At 41.2% G+C, this 19,068-nt stretch overlaps 1 protein-coding gene across 1 annotated transcript; it reads right to left on the reverse strand.

Moving 5' to 3' along the window:
* Positions 1-1,988: 1,988 nt before the first annotated feature.
* Positions 1,989-9,559, reverse strand: igf2b (insulin-like growth factor 2b). The gene is made up of 4 exons (XM_056451563.1): positions 9,396-9,559; positions 7,985-8,135; positions 5,912-6,093; positions 1,989-4,926 (listed from the first exon to the last, which is right to left on the reverse strand). Exons 1-4 carry the CDS (start codon positions 9,462-9,464, stop codon positions 4,690-4,692), a joined length of 639 nt encoding a protein of 212 aa, XP_056307538.1. The 5' UTR covers positions 9,465-9,559; the 3' UTR covers positions 1,989-4,689.
* Positions 9,560-19,068: the final 9,509 nt, after the last annotated feature.

The raw sequence follows: 19,068 nt of genomic DNA on the forward strand, positions 1-19,068 counted from the left end.
TGTCTGTTAGACTTGCTGAAATTTGAGCATCTACTGTCAGATAATCAAGCGAGAGCGTGAGGTGAAATTGAGTGTCAGCAGTGATAGGAAAAAAAAAAACATGTTACTGAATAACAGATCCATGTGATGTGTAAATAGTGAAAAAAAAAACCTGAATCCCGAGGCACCCCGGTATCTGTGGTGGACATTAAGACAACCTCAATGGCTTATCTGAGAGGTAAGATCTGAACAACTAAGTGTCATTCCTAAGATGCCTATTATCCTGAAGATTGCAGGAGAATTAACTGAGTATAGTGCAGATAGCTTGATGGAATAGGATCATCTGTAGAAGTTAACATAACAACGTTAGAATTTTGATACTTCTGCCACTAATAGGGCAGAAAGTTGAATGTGAGTGTGTTCACTGGTGTGATGTGTTCATCTGTTGCTTTAAGAACTGTGGGCAGATGATGATTTGTTGATGAAGAAATCATTAGCTGTGTCAGTGCATTAAAGAGCATGTCAAAGTAATACAAATTGTTAGTTTTGTTTTGTTAGTACAGTAGGTTCTTTCAGTCTTGAACTAATTATCCATGACTCATAGGAGCGCTAAGTCAACAATATGCGACCCTTAAGTAAATGATCACTACTAGTGCTCATGGTGGATAAAATAAATCATGTTTTAAATGAAAAATTACAAAGATTAAGCTTATCGTTTGATTTAAAGTCTCACGTTGACCCTTTGACTGTCGCTCTACCAAACAGTTGACCATGTTTTTACTGTTTTAAATAATGATTGTTAAAGTAAAATGGTTAAAAACAGTTTACACACACAGCAATGTTGGTTTACAAAACAATAATCAAAAAACATAATCCTGTTGCACTACTACACTTGATTTCAGTTTTGAAAACATGTTAAATAAGAATCTGAATATTTTATGGCATACTTAAAAAAATAAAGTGATTTTATCATTTCAAATTTTTTTTATTTTGAATATTTTTTCTTTTTTTTTAATTGGTCTTACACTTCATATTTTCAGATTTTTCATATACAGTTGAAATCAGAATTATAAGCCCCCCCTAAATTATATACCCGTTTATTCTTTTCCCCAATGTCTGTTTAATGGAAAGATTTTTTGAACTCATTCTAAACATAATAGTTTTAATAACTCATTTCTAATAATCGATTTCTTTTATCTTTGCCATGAAAACAGTACATAATATTTCACTAAATATTTTTCAAGATATTTTTTTTTCAGTTACATTTAAAGGCTTAACAAGATTAATTAAGTTAACTAGGCAGGTTATGGTAATTAGGCAAGTTATTGCATAACAATGGTGTGTTCTGTAGACTATGGAACAAATATATAGCTTAAAAGGGCTAATAATTTTGACCTTGAAATGGTTCTTAAAAAAATTAAAAACTGTTTTAATTCTAGCCAAAATAAAAAAAATAAGACTTTTTTTCAGAAGAAAAAATATTATTAGACATACTGTGAAAATTTCCTTGCTTTGTTCAACAGAATTTGAGAAATATTTAAAAAAGAACAAAAAAATCAAAGGGGGGCTAATATTCTGACTTTAATTGTGTGTATTAATTCCAGTATTTTTACCATAAACCGACATTTCAACCATTTAGTAGAGACTGATATTTTAGAAATTTTTGGATGTGTTGAAAAAATGAGTGTGCTAACTAGCAACATTAGAAGTTAAGAAAAGCAATCAAAACATTTTTTTTCCTCTGTGGGGTAATTAAAGGGTTAATAATAAATCAATTGATTTAAATGAAAAAAGCAACACAGAAGTATTATCACTAATCTGCTCCTATGTTTGGTGGCATTATAGTGCATTTTCTTCCGTTGACACACTTTTACTTTCTGCAGATCAGCCAGAGCAGAAAAGATGCTAAAAGCAGCAAAAAAGAAAACACAGCGTAGGCCTCAACACCTACTAAATCATTTACAGTGCAACCCAGCAATAAAAACACACTCGCACATGACTGAAACATGTTCGATAAAATGGTTTTTATTGATATTAAAAATGAAAGTACAAGAATTGTGCATTTTCGGACGTATTTTCTAGCGTGCAGAGGTTAAATCAATTAAAATACACACAGGCTGCGTGGGCTACTGATATTAAACCATTGCCAAAGAAAGACAGAAAGATCCCTTCATTTTGAGCGCAAAAGATTGTTACTTTCACGCAGAAAGTTAAATAACCAGTTCGGAAAGAACAAACAGAGAATGCAGTGCTTGCAAGAATAACATCGTAGAAAAAAATGGCAGTTGGGACGCTCGAATAATAAAAACAATGAGAATAATTAAAATAATTGCACTGCTTCATCACAACTGATATGAATCAGATAAATAGGATGGATTATCAAGGCAGAGAGGGGGAGGCACTTAGACCTTTAGGTACTAAGCAATACTATAGTAACATTTTATGAGCTTTAATTAAAAGAAACATCTAAAAAAGACTTGCGTTGGGTTTTTCCACATAATTCCGTTGATATTTCCTGAGTATTAGGGTAACTAAGTACGGTAGCCCTTCAACAACTGAAATGAAGATACATGGAGGACTTGAGAAAACCACCCCAAACCAAAGGAAATAAGAGGATTTAGGGCATATTATTAGAAGATGGTGAGATTGAGGGGATGTATGAACAGTTCATTCTTTGTGGCATCGCCATAATGGGTTTGTTTATACTCTGCCTTATAGCTGCAGTCCAGTTGCTCAGCAACAAAGGAAAACATTGAACCAGGGACAACACCTTCATCCTTCTGCAGGCTTTTCTCGACCCCCAAAACATGGCTCTCATTTGCTGCCTACCCCAGACTGAAGATACAATAGTGAAAATGGCAGTAAAGTGGCTTAAACTGTAGTGGTTTGTGAACATTTCCATTGAGACCAGGTTTATGCAGGTAAGTTAAATGCAAAGTTTTATTTTTTTTATTATTATTTTTTGTATTTTTTTTTTTGTTTGTTTTTATTTATTTATTTTATATAAAGAGAAATCCATTTGGCAGATTAAAAAGCCATGCAGGAGGGAGAGAGAGAGAGTCTTCTGAGTATGTGCCTATTTTTGTAGTACAACATGCCTAAGCGATCCAGGCTACAGCTGCTGTTAAAATATTGATTTTAAAATAGCTCAGTGGCGAACCAAAAGGAGAAAAGGAAATATTTTTTGGTACAAAGCATCTACAAAAAAGCATTTACATGTAAAACGGGGGAGAGCACATCAAATAAAATCCGTCAGTTGAGCATCAGTGCTATGTATATTACTGTATTTGGACCGATTTTAATATATATATATATATATAATTTTATAACAAAATAAATAATGCCTTTATACAGTGCCCATATTTGTACTTAAACAAACAAACAAACAAAAAGAAGCTTGGCGGCTCATTACGCAAGATACAGCTCAGACTAAAAGAATAGTACATGACGTCCCTGGAAACTAATTACAATATATATTTTTATATTTATTTCATATATATATTTATATATATATTCAAGTATTTGTTTTCAGGCAAAAGCATGTGAATACTACGGATAAACGTTAAAAATATATGTTAGTTGACATTATTGCGTTTTTTCCCTTTGAATTGATATTTGTGCCTTTTTTTTCTTCAGAACTGTAAAATAACGTTACAAAAACACAAAGCCTATTTTGCAACAAGAATGTCACGGTACCAGAAACTGGGCTTTTTTTTTTCCTCCTTTTTTTTTTCTTTTTTTTTCCTTGAAGCATTTTCACGAAAAAAAATAACATAGAAAATACAAACATCCCACTTTTTTCAAGGTCACAATGTCCCTCTTCCTGCAGTGCAAAGCAGGGGTTTTGTGCAGCCACGCTTGAAAGGAGACAAGTTCTCCACGTCCAGGTGCTTGAACATGATCCCTCCAGCATCCCCACACTGCTCCTTCCTTTTCCGCGATGGCAGCGCGGGACCCAAAGCATACGTCGCGTGTCTTACATACACGTCTGCATGCAGCGATCTTCCTTGCCGCCAATATGCTCATGATTACCCTTTCGAAAGTCACACTTTCCTTAAAACGGAAAGCTTAATAAAGTCTCAAAGGAAAAAAAAAACACGTGCTTTTCAAACCCTTCTCCTCTGAGTCCTTTCCCAAAGCTAGCACCATGACATTTTTTGAGCTACACGTTCATAGTCCATAAAAAAATAGTGCCTTTTTTATTTACTTAACAAGAACTTTGACGTAATCCGTGGCGATGTGCAATTCGCAGACGCTTCGTCTGCTTTTCATTTGTGATTACAAGGTGCTGGAACAGGAATCTAATTTTACAACAATTCCTTACAGTGTGGATGTCCCTTTATAGTTACAGGTGCAAACTAATATGTAAAAGGACTAAAAGAGAAATACTTTTGTCTTGGGAGAATGCAGTGGAATGGATTCTTTCATGCTAGCTTTCGCTGTTCCTCGCGCTCTTTGATGTCCTGGCAAGACGTTCCACGACTGCTTGGCTCTTTTCTTTGCTTCTTCACCTGAATTCCTCTCGTTTACGATGTGCCTTTTTGTTGGTGAACGAAACAATAAGAATAGAAACTGGAAGAGCGTGTGAGCAGGTTTGGTGGGGTAGGAAGAAGGGTTGTTGAGGACTGCCACAGAAATGACGTCAGAGACAAAAAAGCTTTTGATCCCTCAGTCTTTTTTTATCAACTCTGTGCAAACGATCCTGTCTTTTCACTTGTGGCTAACGTAGTTTTCTGTGGGAAGAAGGATTGGAGGCAGCTTGCTGGGAAGCGTGATGAGAGGCCTGTGGTGGAGCAGTTGCTCCTGGGCCTTGATTCTCTCCGCCTGCCGCCTAAACTTCTTGGCCCTCAAGATGGCAGGGATGCCCCTCCGTAGCCTCTGAGCAGCCTTTCTTTGCCACACATCATATTTGGAATATTTGACGGTCACGTGTTTTCTTGGGACCTCCTGTTGCGAAAAAAAAGTAGAGTTAGAAAATGAGTCCAAATTGTCACAGATTTATCAGATATTTTGCTGAAAATACCCCAAAACTCTAAACTACCAAGACGAAACCCTGAGGAACACCTTTTATTCCAAATGGTTTTCTTGTTTTGATCTTGTTTGCTTTCACATATGGGTCACACTTCATTTTGATGGTCCGTTTGTTGAATTTAAGTTACAATGCATCTGCATGCCAACTAATTCTCGTTAGATTATAAGTAGACTGTTAGGTTAGGATTAGTGTAAATTGACATGTACCTGCTAAGTTTCTTATACATTCTCAGAAATAAAGGTACACAAGCTGTAACTGGGGTGGCACCTTTTCAAAAGGTACATGTTTGTACTTAAAGGGTACATATTGGTACCATAAAAGTATATATTAGTGCCTCAAAATTTTAAGAGGAACACTTTTGTAATGTTAAGGTACTAATATGTACCCTTGGGGTATTAATATGGACCTTTTAGGTACAAATTTGTACCTTTGAAAAAAGTTACCACCCTAGTGACAGCTCGTGTACCTTTATTTCTGGAGAGTGTAGTCGGTTAAATGTCTGTTAAAGGAGCAGTATCATCAGATATTAAGCAGACAGTCTAATAATACTCAAATGGACCATCAAAATAAAGTGTTACCAACATATGTAATTAAATTGTTTTAATTCAAAGTCTCCATTGCTTAATCACCAACTCAACAATCAGGCCATTTTGAGAGATGTTTTGTAACCGTTTTTGATATAATCCAAAGGAAAATTTCAAACTATATGTGACCTCTCACTTCTATCATCTCATTTTCCACTTTGTCAGCAGTTTAGGACAATACTTGCTTACAAGTTCCTTCCTCCAGCTAACTGTTTTTGTAAAACCCACATGACATTATGTACGAGTTCAGCAGAAAGCAAAGGAAAATCATGACGGTGAGGTGTGATGTTTTTGTTGTTTCCCACGGACAACATACCTGTTTTAATGCGGGCATCACTGGAATGACCTGTAGCGATGTGGCTGAAACGTCCCTCTCTGACTTGGCAGGTTTAGCGCAGTACTGTTCTAACAGAGCAAGGTTGCAACTACTAAAACAACACTCCTCCACAATCCCACGATTTTGAGAACGTCGACTGTTTGACCTACTAGTTGGTCGACCTGCGGGGGAAACAGATGGAGATCATGAGTTCATGGACAATAATATTATTCTGTCTACATCAGAGAATAACACCTTTAGCTTACGGAAAATATACACAAAAATGAAAATTCTGACATAATTTCCTCACCCTCATGTTTTTGAAAATGTTTTTATCCATTTAGTGAACGTTAGTAGAGACCAATGTTGTTTGGACCCCATTTTGGCTCTATGGACAAAAGGTTTTCCTCAAAATTCCTCAAAATATCATATGTTATGTTAAGTCTTGGAAGTACATGACAGTGAGTACAAGACAGATGTTTCATTTTACTGGTCTAATCTATTATTTCACACTCGTATACATTGGTTTGCTGGTATCCCTGCTTGGTCAGATGACACTGCGCTTTTGTCAACAAGTCAGGAAAGGAGACAAGCTGGCTGACCAGCTAACTCTACTTTAAAAAGCCTGACTAAACAAGTCTGAACTGGTTTCTTAGTTTTACTGTCTGACCAAGCTATTGTTTACTCGAGTAACTAATGATCCAGCCTGAAAAGTCTGGTAACTGGCACAGACTGGTTTAAGAATCTAACTGAACACATACCTTTAACCAGTTAAGATAAACAAACCAACTAGTTTGAGTGTTATTACAAAAAAAGAAGACATTTGGCTCAAGCTGTCCAAACAGCCACTATCAAGCATGCAAACATATTCAACAAACCCTGCAAACAAGTCAATGTAAATCAAGCTACAGTGACCTGATTCCATTGTCGAGGCAGATTTCATTATCAATTCATTGTGATGCATCTGCGGTGTATAATAAAGCCAAAATCTGTGGCATAAAATGGAGTCTGTTTATTTGTTTTCTCGCCTGGACTGATCTTGTTATGCCGTCTAATTGAGCTGCTCGAAATCTGTTTCGAAGAATTCACCAGGAACCACATTCCCAGGAACGAAAGATACGAAAGCCTACGAGCAAGGCAATGAAAGAGTTGAAGGGCAAAAGTCTTCGCTTCTGTTTAGATGAGTAAATGGTGGATATCCTTTGACCTTGTCCTTTGCCAGCTCAGCAGAGATAAAGAGTGCATGAAAGAGAGGAAGGGGGAGGGGTAGAAGAACAGACTTGGCATGAAAGAGCAAAGATACAGGACACAGTAATGGAGGGGGGGGGGGGGGGGGAAGCTGGACCGGGAAAAGGAAGGAACAATTGATTTTCAGTCAAATAGTATTCGAACGATTTGTGCTTCTCATAGTCACAGTGATCTGAAAGGGAGTTCTTGATTGTAGGATGGGAAACATTGAACAAGAGTAGAAGTGGTGGACAGAGGGGGGAAAATCTGTGCTGGCCCAAATTGGATAATGATCTTTCGGGGTAGTTAGGCTTCTGTGGCCAAAAGAACACAAAGGCCTTGTCTGTTTGTCAGTGCTGGCGTGAGGAAGACGACAAATATTTAAAAAGTTGCGCTCTCGACTCCCTCCGTGCATGCGAGCAGTGCACATCCAACAGATGTATTTGAATTGCACGGTTGGCAGGCGCTGCTTTGAAATAGTGCGAACGTATTGGTTAGTATCTGTTACGCTAAAATAGTAATGAAGCTGTCTCGATTCCATCCAGCCGTGTAAGAGGACAAACAACTTTTTTTTTTTTCAATTGAGTGTAGCCTGGGAACATTTCTGGAGAGGTGAATGGAATGCCACTTGGGTACTATTACTTTCCCTTACGGAATGTGCAAGTAAACAACCAGGCCATTGTGGCTCATTTAGCATCCCTTTCATATGCAATCACAGATATCGCGAGAGAATGCGCCCAGTCAGCACAATCTGCCGAGACTTTGGTCGTAACCCAGGTCATTCGTGACATGCAATTGGCAGGACTCCTAAGCAAAAGCAAAAAAAATGCTGAGAAGTGTACGTACTGAAATAGAAGCCTCTGTCTTCACACACAAACTGTAGAGCGTCCACCAGCTCTCCGCCACATAACGTTTCAGCTGAAGCAACTTCGAAGGCAGACAGGGTTAAAAACAGTATGCATATTGGCATCCGTATGGACCAGAACATCTTTATGACCTGCAAAGATGACATGCTTTAGTTAGTTCAGTTTAGAGAGTTTGCATTTCTTTTTTAATGGACAAATCTTGTCTCTTTAATTATCTTAAATGCTGAACATAATACATATTCTTCCTTCTATATGTGTTATTAGAATACTTAAGACGTTGACTTCAGTAATGGAATCTTTTAGTGTGTGAATGCATGGTAATCGACTCCTCACTTATCTGCTTAATCACATGGTCAATTTACAGTATGGAGAAGCATGCCTTTACAGTCTATACATAATGCACTGTTGTTCACAACATACAATATGCCAGTGTACTCAATGCACATTTGCAATACTCTGGAATTATTTGCATGCATGCAATTTTCTGATCACACCTTTCAGGTTTGAACAAAAATAAAAATCTGACTTTAACGTCTAAATATCTGCCTAACAATCCTCAGCTAAATGCATAATTAATAATGTTAAGATGTTATTCATACATTTGGAAGCTATTATTTATTATTTATTATTAGTATTTAGTAAGTACACTGAATTGAAATTCAACTACTTTTTGTAACTATGAATTCTTTTTTTCCACACAAAACAATATCAATAATTTTTCTGGAGACCTGTTGATCAACTATCTTTAACGTCATGCATTAGGCATGTCATTAGTTCGTCCATCATATTATGCATCATGCATCGACTTTTTAATTTTAGGTTTAACGATGAATTGCTTATCCAAGTCGAAAGGGTTTATCTTGTCCTTTACATTCTTACACAACGTTCAACAAGTTGCAAGACTACTTAATCTACCAAACTATCTCATTCCTTTCAACTCAGCATATAATTTCCTTAAATCCAAGTCATTTAAAGTGCTGTCGCCCCCTCGTGCAACTTTCTTTCCCGTGCGTGCGTATCCAGAACGTAATGTCAAGTCATTATAATATATATTCGCAGTCGCTTTTCATGATACAGATAGATTAAAAGCAGTTATATAGAAATAAAGTTAATAACTTGAATTCCCATTGTCCACATTCAGCAGTTTAGCGCTGTCAATATGATCTGTTAACTGTTAAGATTGTCAAAACCATCTCCAATGCATTAGCTTCAGCAAGGGAACACTGTATTAAATCTCCTTAGTTTATCCACCGTGCCAGTTTCGCATTTTAAAATGCGATTCAACAGTTTCTATAAAGCGTTTCTCTCTTTATTTGTTTGTTTTCTATTCAAAACAACAGTACGAAAGCAATTCCCATTTATGTCCAAGGTTCTTAAAAGATTTTCTTTACCTTATTTACGAAACTGTCTGTTCTCAAGCAGGTATGGCAAACAGAATGATGCTTTAGTTGGTCTTCCATGACAACGTAAAAAATGCTGTGCTGTTGTATTTGGTTGTGAAGGTCGGATTAAGTCCCCTAGATGGTGTTAGGATGTAGTGTGGAGCTGTCCCAAAATCAGGCGACAGGCAAAAGTTCTCTGAGAGAAGTATTATATACCCAACCCGCCCCTAAACACCCTCCTTACACCCTACAGGCATGCGCACTTCTTGTGCGCATGCCTGTAAACCATCAGTCTAGCCGAGTTCTACACTGTTTCCACTGAATACACATTAAAAAAAGTTCATTGAACTTTAGAGAATGTCAGCTCAACTCCTTGTTTAAAATGTCTGACTTTATTTGTTGTTGTTGTTTTCTTAACATGTTAAGTAGAATAGAAATAAATCTACATCTACAAACAAAGTAACTACACAATGAAAGAATGAAGAAAAATAACGAAAGTTTTTGAAACGCCAACGTCATCAATATCTTTCTATCAAGCTATCAAAGTTCTGACAGGACAGTCGGTGTGTAAAATGTTTTACAATGTGCAGTGTCCGGATGATAAGGGGAAAGGATGAAACGCTTTATGCCGTCATTTCCTCTGATAAACCACCTGCCTATCGATCCTCACGCGAATAGTGGCGGTAATGATGGTAATTCACTTTACAGGCTGACCCATTCAGAGCACTGAGAGGATAATGAAGAATTAGCTGGACTTGAATTGAACTTAAATTGGTTTGATCGAATTACCTGGAAATGTCATCCATCACCTGGCAAGGCAATAAGGGGCCATTATTTGATGCAGATGTTATTTTTCATGGACACAAGTCTACGTCTGATATGAAATGCAGGGCCAAAGTGTCTATCACTGATTGTCCTTTAAAGTTGTTTTAAATCAGCATGTGGAAGTAATATATGTATTTATAATTATTAAATGCATATACAGTACAGTACAGTACAGTAAAGTCAGAATTAAACCCCCTGAATTATAAGCCCCCCTGTTTGTATTTTCCCCAATTTCTGTTTACCGGAGAGATTTTTTCAACATTCATAATAGCTTTAAAAAACTAATTTGTAGTAACTGATTTATTTTATCTTTGCCATGATGACAGTAAATAATATTTAATTAGATATTTTCAAGACACTTCTCAGCTTAAAGTGACATTAAAAGACTTAACTAGTTAGTTTGGCTAACTAGGCAGGTTAGGGTAATTAGGCAAGTTATTGTACAAAGATGGATTGTTCTGTAGACTATTGAAAAATACATAGCTTAAAGGGGATAATAATTTTGACCTTAAAAAGTTTTTTTTTTTTAAATAAAAAACTGCTTTTATTCTAGCCAAAATAAAACAAATAAGACTTTCACCAGAAGAAAATAATATTATCAGACATACTATAAAAATTTCCTAGCTCTGTTAAATATCATATTGGAAATATTTTAAAAAGAAAAAAAAATTCAAAGAGGGTTTAATAATTCTGATTTCAACTGTATATATATCAAAGTGTCAAAAGTGTTTATGATCTTGGATATGAAGGCTATTAATTCATCAATTTGTAAAGCTAAGGCATATTTGTTTAACATAAATTTAGATTCGGAAATGTTGAATAATGTTTATTTTAAGTTATGATATGTGTGCAAACATGCACTGAAAACTGTGTACTTAAGAATATGCGAAATTATGAACAATGGCACAATGTCTGGAATATGGAAAAGCGTGGCTCCTGTTTTATGTGTCTTGAAAATGGCGCCCCTGCTGTTTAAATAAACAATAGCGCCACAAGATTGAAAAAATAATAATAAAATTGGTCTGCTGCTGGCATGAATTATCAATGCACTCTGTTACTGGAAGCACCATTATAAAGACATTAAACCTCTCTTCCTCTGTCTCCTATTATCCATCAGATGAGGGAAGCAGGAAACCCAAAAGATCTGTAGGGCTTTGCAATAAATCATTCACTCCATTCAATAAGCAGCATTTTCATCTTAGTCACATTGCCATGCACAAAAATGGATATAATTTCCCATAATACAAAGCCAACTAGTCTAGCACAAACCATTCGAAGAAGCCATTCAAAAAAAAAAAAAAAGAAGAGGATCTCAGGAGATTTTGTGTTATACCAATATACAGTAAGCAACATCTATTATTCAGTAACTCTACGTTTTAAACTCAGTGACCTCTGTTTAATTGTTAAAACTAGGTAAGCCCCGCCAATATTATATCAGGCTTGATTAGAGTAATATCTTACACCTACTGATTTTCTACATGACGTATTCCACTGTGGGATTTTATCTGTCCTGGTAAAATGTGTTTAGTGGTTGGTTGCGTATTTAAATGGCAGATCTTTCCTACTTACTGAATCCGAGATCTGTTTCTTTATCCTGATTGTAACCTCTAACCTCATGACACGACCCTTACAAAAGCCCCAGTCATTAGGCTGTGAGAATTATAACAGATTTCAGTTTAAGGACACCCAGAATGTGCTTGCGTCAGATGCCTTACCTGCATGCTTAGACTACCATCTGCTGGTGGTTGTTTTATTTCAAAGGTATGGTAAAGAATGGTCAGATAGATGTGTCAAGAATGCCTTCAAGATTTCCATCTAAAACCAGCTAGTTCTGAAATCATTTTCCTCTGAAAAGGATTTATCAGAAAGTAAAAAGTGTATTGTATTAGCTCAATGTTGGGTCTATAATATAATATAATATAATATAATATAATATAATATAATATAATATAATATAATATAATATGTTATAATATAATATAATATGTGTTCATGGTTTTGAAAGTGTAGGCTATTAATTTTATTAAAATTTAGTATTTTGAAAGGCTAGTACAGATTTGATCAAATTCATTACAGGGTTTAAAATATTCAATAAAATATTTTTTATTTATTATGCGTGGGCAAAAATGAGACTAACAGGCAATCTTGAACACAAAAGAAGACGTTTTAAAGAATGTTGGAAACTTGTAACCATTGACATCCATAGTAGGAAAAACAAATGTTTTATTAACTTAATGTTGGGAAAAACCCAACCCAATGTTTTTCATATATATATATATATATATATATATATATATATATATATATATATATATATATATATATATATATTTACAAATTCATATTAAAATAATTTCATATATATAATATATATAAATGTGACTGGAAGGGCATCCGCTGCGTAAAACATAGGCTGGATGTGTGGCGACCCCTGATTAATAAAGGCAAAAGACTGAGGCAAAAAGAAAATGAATGAATGAATATATATAGTTTAATAATAAATAGTTTCTACTTATTACATTATGAATGTATTAATTAATTTTACAGTTTGTACTACAGTTTGTTTGTTGATAAAATCTGTTGATAAAATAGTTAAAGCAATTTGGAAAAATATACAATCTATAGTAGTGAAGGTTTGAAGTGGATCACAACCTTTCATCAGAGTCAATCAAAAAAAAAAAATTCTTGTCTTAGAATTCTGATAAACATTCTTGATCCACTTTAAATGTTGACTACTGTATATAACTTACATTACATTTTTCTATATATTACATTACTGTATACATCTATTTACTTATTTTAAAAATTATATTTGTTATTTCATTATTTTTTTCAAATGCAGGATAATTAATTTATAAAATAATAATAAATAATATTTTTGTATCATAGTTATTAGATGTGTATATATGTATATATATATATATATATATATATATATATATATATATGTATATATATATATATATATATATATATATATATATATATATATATATATATATATATATATATATATACAGTATATATTTGTATTTATTGTTGTATTTTGTATTAATAAAATAGCTAATTAAAATAATAATTTGGAAAATATTTACAATCGACAGTAGTTTGAAGTGGATCAAAACCTTTCAAATTCAATCAAAACTTAAAAAAACACCCATTCTTGTCTTAAAAGAAGTCCTGAAAAACATTCTTGATAAACTTCAAATATATATATTCAACCCCCTTTGAATTTTTTTTCTCTTATTTATATATTTCCCAAATGATGTTTAACAGAGCAAGGAAATTTTCACAGTATGTCTGATAATATTATTTTCGTCTGGAGAAAGTCTTATTTGTTTTATTTCGGCTAGAATAAAAGCAGTTTTTAATTTTTTAAAAACCATTTTAAGTTCAAAATGATTAGCCCCTTTAAGCTATATATTTTTTCCATAGACTACAGAACAAACGCTACGGTTACTAAAGTAACCCTTCATTCCCCGAGGGGGGGAACGGAAATGCTATGTGGAAACTTCCACTATGGGGATTTCGTCAGAATCCAATCATCTGAAAGAGTATAAAAACGGGCCAATGAAATGCCAATGAGTTGGCAGCGTCAGCGTGCACAGCTGGCGTCAATGACAATCAGTCATGCTATAAAGACGCAGCCAGTGCCATGCTCGACATCCTTTTCTAGCTGAAGAGACTTTCACGCTCAACAGCTAAGGGACAATCGTTGTGGCGAAGGAACATAGCATTTCCGTTCCCCCCCTCGGGGAACGAAGGGTTACTTTAGTAACCGTAGCGTTCCCCTTCGGATGGGGAACTCCAATGCTATGTGGAAACTTCCACTATGGGGAAATCTATGGAAAACGCCACAACGAAAGAACCTTACTGCGCCCCTGGCGAAGGGTGTGCCACGCAGTAGAGCGAGCGCACCTACAACGCCCCGAGACACAGTCTTCCAACGTGTCCCCTGGCCCTCACTTACCTGTTCAGAAACGGTTATATTTTTCGGGGAGTCGCAATAACCCAGTAAAAAGGTTTTGATACGACAGTACGTTGGGAAAGCGTTCAGTCCCGATAGGGAGGACGCTGCGGAGCTCACCTGCTACCCAGAGGGGAGACCTGGTGACAATCTATGGACCAGCCCAGAGATGGGGGGGTCCTAGCATAAGGATGGTTAGCGGGGAGGGAAGACACGAGCCTGCCCTAGAAGGGGGGACTATACCGTGGCTGAGTGAACGTATGGGATCGCCAGCGGGGATCACACATAGCAGGCACCTATACCCAGAACGCGGGCTGACCAGCGGGCATGCCGACAACGTAACGGGCCAACACCTGACTCCTCCGCTGAGTCAGGTGCTGGGGGCCTCGGAGGAACTCTGCAGGGTTCGCCAAAGAAATGGGGAACTAAACTGACAAAGCTGAAAAAGCGCACGTATCTCCGGGTTAGGGAGAGTGGCGCAGCAAGCGTGTTTCGACACCTCAACCGAATCGTTTCCTCAATCACCAAGGGTTGCCTAATACCCTTGAGGAAACCGGCTCCACTCGCAGATTGTAACCTTGCAAATGTATTGGGTGTCACCCAACCCGTAGCTCTACAAATGTCTGTCAGAGAGGCGCCGCGTGCTAACGCCCAGGAGGATGCGATGCTCCATAGTGGAGTGCGCTCTCACCCCCGGGGGACACGGCTCACCCCAAAGGCGAGGGAGATGGCATCCACTATCCAGTGGGCCAACCTCTGTTTAGATACGGCACTTCCCATCTGCCGACCACTGTAATGGACAAAGAGCTGGTCAGAGGATCTAAGGCTCTGAGTGTGGTCCCCATATATTCGCAAAGCGCGAACAGGACACAACAATGAAAGGGCTGGGTCTGCCTCCTCCGTGGGCAGCGCTTGCAGGCTCACTACCTGATTGTTAAAACGATGTGGTAGGAACCTTGGGCACATAGCCGGGCCGGGGTCTCAGGACAACGTGAGAGTAGGCCGGCCCGAATTCTAGGCACGAGTCACTGACCGAAAATGCCTCCAGGTACCTAACCCTCTTAACCGATGCCAACACGGCCAGCAGAGCTGTCTTCAAGGACAGAAATCTCAAGGATACTGAGTCGAGTGGTTCGAAGGGATCTCCACGTAGGCTCGTAGCACTACCGCGAGATCTCAAGAGGGTATGAGAGGGGGGCGGGGGAAAACATCCGCCTCGCACCTCTGAGGAACTGGATGATGAGGTTATGCCTCCCCACGGTGCCGCCATCCACGCATCATGATGAGCGGAGATGGTGGCCACGTAAACCCTCAGTGTGGAGCGCGACAGCCTTCGCTCCACCTGTCCTGAAGGAAAGAAAGCACAACACTGATCTGGCAAGATCGGGGGTCTTCTCGGCGAGAAGCGCACCACTCAGTGAATAGACTCCACTCCAGGGCGTAAGCATGCCTCGTAGAGGGTGCACTAGCCTGAGTGATGGTATTAACCACCGCCACCGGTAGGTTACCTAAGTCTTCCTCGTCGCGTCTTATGGACCCCACGTGGAGGTTCCACAGAACTAAGCAAGGGTGCCAGATGGTGCCCTGTCCCTGAGAGAGTAGGTCCTCTCCCAAAGGGACTCGCCAGGGGGGGCGTCGCGAGGAGGGAGAGTTCTGATATCCAGGTCCGGTTGGGCCAGGGGCGCAACTAGCAAGACCTGCCCCTCGTCCTCCCTGACCTTGCACAGAAACTGCGCGAGTAGGCTCACTGGGGGGAGTGCATACTTACGCATGACTCGGGGTGGAGTCGCCATTCTCCCGGGGAAGGAGCTGCCGTGAGAGCCTGTTGGCCGCACGGTTGAGCCCATCCGGGGTGTGAATAGCAAGCAGCGACTTCAGCCGCGTATGACTCCAGAGGAGCAGACGGCGAGCGAGCTGAGACATGCAGCGGGAGCGTATACCCCCATCCGGATGGAACACGCTACCGCGGCCGTGCTGTCCGTCCTGACCAGCACGTGTTGCTCCCTCAGCACCGGTAAAAAGCGGCGCAGAGCGAGAAACACTGCCAACAGCTCTAGGCAGTTGATATGCCAATGCAGCTGGGTTCCCCTCCACAGGTCCGCAGCAGCATGCCCGCTACACACGGCCCCCCACCCCATACTGGAGGCATCTGCCGAAACGACAGCCTGCCTGGACGCCTGACCTAGGGGCACACTGGCCCGTAGGAAGAAGGGGTCCTTTCCAGGGGGTGCGGGTGCGGTGACACAGCGCAGTGACAGTCACTCGGTGTGTGCCCGCGTGCCATGCGCGTCTGGGGACCCGATCGTGAAGCCAATGCTGTAGTGGTCTCATATGGAGCAATCCGAGCGGCGTGGCCGCAGCTACGGATGCCATATGCCCCAGGAGCCTCTGAAATAATTTCAGGGGGACCACTTTTTTTCCTGTCAAACTCTCTCAGACAGTTCAGCATTACCTCGGCGCGCTCTCGTGAGAGGCGCGCCTCCATAGTGATCGAGTCCAGCTCCAACCAGAGAAAGGAGATGCTCTGCACGGAGGCGAGCTTGCTCTTTTCTCGGTTGACCTGAAACCCCAACGGGCGGAGGTGCCGGAGCACCTTGTCTCTGTGCATAATCAATTGCTCCCGAGAGTGGGCTAAAAATCAACCAGTCATCGAAATAATTGAGCGTGCGGATGCCGGCGAGCCGAAGGGGCGCGAGGGCACCCTCCGCGAGCTTGGTGAAAACTCGCGGAGACAGAGAGAGCCCGAAGGGGAGGACCTTGTATTGCCACGCTCGACCTTCAAACGCAAACCGCAGAAACTGCCGGTGGCGTGGAAGTGTGGAGATATGAAAATACGCGTCCTTCAGATCTATTGCTGCAAACCAATCCTGAGGACGAACGCATTGCGTGATGCGCATCTGCGTAAGCATTTCGGAGCGCAGCCAGTGAAGGTAGCGGTTCAAAATGTGCAGATATAGGATTGGCCATAGCCCACCGCTTTTTTTTTTTTTTTTTTTTGGGGGGGCACGATGAAGTGCGGGCTGTAAAACCCGCGCTCCATCTCGGCTGGAGGGCCGGCTCGATTGCATCCTTCGCCAGGAGGACAGCAATCTCCTCTCGCAAGACAGGGGCGGACGCAGGACTGACCCTGGTCGCCCGTGAACCTGGGAGGCCGTTTAGCGAACTGAATCGCATAGCCGAGTCTGGTCGTATGGATGAGCCATTGCGATGGGCTGGCCCGCGCTAACCAGGCAGGCAGAGCCCCCGCAAATGGTCCCACCCGCACGATCGCTGACGTGCCAGCGGCGGGGCAGCGTGGAGTGAGTGGGCTCATCCGGGGAGCGCTGGGGTCCCACAGGAGAGCAGGAGAGGAGATGTTCTCGTCTCGCACTCAAACTCCAGGAGAGGGGCTGGGAGTGGAGAGAAAGGAGACCGTTCTCTCGTGCTCCATGAGCCATTGGCGAAATGCACCGATCCTGCGAGCTGGAAGGCATAGCGTCCCAGACTGGCAGTGTTCGGGCTGTCACATCCGGAGGAGGGGAAAAGTGCTCTTTCACTGAGGATTTTGATGGCGTTTTTTTTTTTTTTTTTTTTTACGCCTTTAAATAACGTGCCCCGCCCTCCAGCGGGGAAAGAGCAAATTCCCTCCTCCCCAGATGGCCCGCCTCAGGGACGCTTCGCGGTCCGTTTTACCGAACTTAGCGGCGCCCTGGGCGGGGGACGCTGGTTGCCTGCGCGATGCTCGGCGCAGCCGCGTGGCCGGAGGCGCAGGCGGGGCGGCGAAGCAAAGCTGCGGGCGGGCGTCCTCGGCGAAAAAGCAGCGGATGTGGATGGCTCGGCGGGGGGGAGCGGTCATACAATCCCGCCGATAGAGACCTCGCCCATCGCCTCCGACTGCTCTTTCACCGGCGTGAATTTCTGGGCGAATTCACTGCCAGTGTCGCCGAACAGGCCAGCCTGGGAAATGGGTGAGTTAAGAAAGCGAACTTTGTCAACGTCACGCACATCACCAGGTTTAGCCTGAGGTGGCATTCCTGGATCACGGATGTGATCATCGTCCTTCCCAGGGCACACACAGCCGACTTTTTTTTTTTTTTTTTTTTTTTGTAAGAGCATAGTCGGTTGCGGTGCGGAGCGCATGCTCAGTCCTGGGTCAGAACCATCCTCGCGCAGCCGGGCCAGCGCCTGCGCTTGGTAGCGCTGGTAGGTGGCCATAGCGTGCATGGTGAGGGGGAAGGCGCACGCAGCACACTGCGTGAGCCTACTGTGCCCAACCAGGAAGAAGGGGATGGGGAGGCTTAGAAGGTCTCGCCTTCATCCTCCACATCACACCCCTCTAATCGGTCCGGCCGCGGAGCTGGGGGATAAACCATCTCCAGAGCCACGGCCGAAGCAGCCTGGGGAAGCACAGCCGCAAAGTCTGCTTCTGGATTCGACGCCGCGCTCAAAGTCCCGGAGGGAGCGAGCGGGTTCAAATCCTCGTCATACCTTGACAGCCCAACCTCCAAGGATGGTGAGGATGGAAGCGCACGCAGATCGGGCAGAAAAAAGTGCCCTCAGGACAGCGTGAGTTTACTGTGCACTTCCGGGAAGAAGGGGACGGGAGGCTTTGAAGGTCTTGCCTCCTTATATCCTCCACATACACCCATCTAGTCGGTCCGGCCGCGGGGCTGGGGGATAAACCATCACCAGACCCACGGCCGAAGCAGCCCGAGAAAGCACGGCCATCATGTCTGCTTTTTAGATGCTAACGCCGCGCTCTCCACCCCGGAGGGAGGGAGCGAGCGGGCTCGCATCCTCATCAGACAATGACAGCCCATCCTCCGATGCAGCGATGGACATCTGACCCCCGGTGTCATCAGGTGAGAGAGCGACCATCCCAGGACGGAGCGCTTCTCTTCACCTGAAGCT

Source organism: Danio aesculapii, chromosome 25 (assembly GCF_903798145.1).
Source record: "Danio aesculapii chromosome 25, fDanAes4.1, whole genome shotgun sequence".
Lineage (NCBI taxonomy): Eukaryota > Metazoa > Chordata > Actinopteri > Cypriniformes > Danionidae > Danio > Danio aesculapii.

Excerpts from the sequence above, each read along its gene's own strand:
- igf2b (XM_056451563.1), bottom strand. The coding sequence starts at position 9,464 with ATGGAAGACCAACTAAAGCATCATTCTGTTTGCCATACCTGCTTGAGA. Across the intron at positions 8,136-9,395 it reads CAGACAGTTTCGTAAATAAG|GTCATAAAGATGTTCTGGTC; the intron begins GTAAAGAAAATC and ends TCATCTTTGCAG. Across the intron at positions 6,094-7,984 it reads AGACAGAGGCTTCTATTTCA|GTCGACCAACTAGTAGGTCA; the intron begins GTACGTACACTT and ends TTTCCCCCGCAG.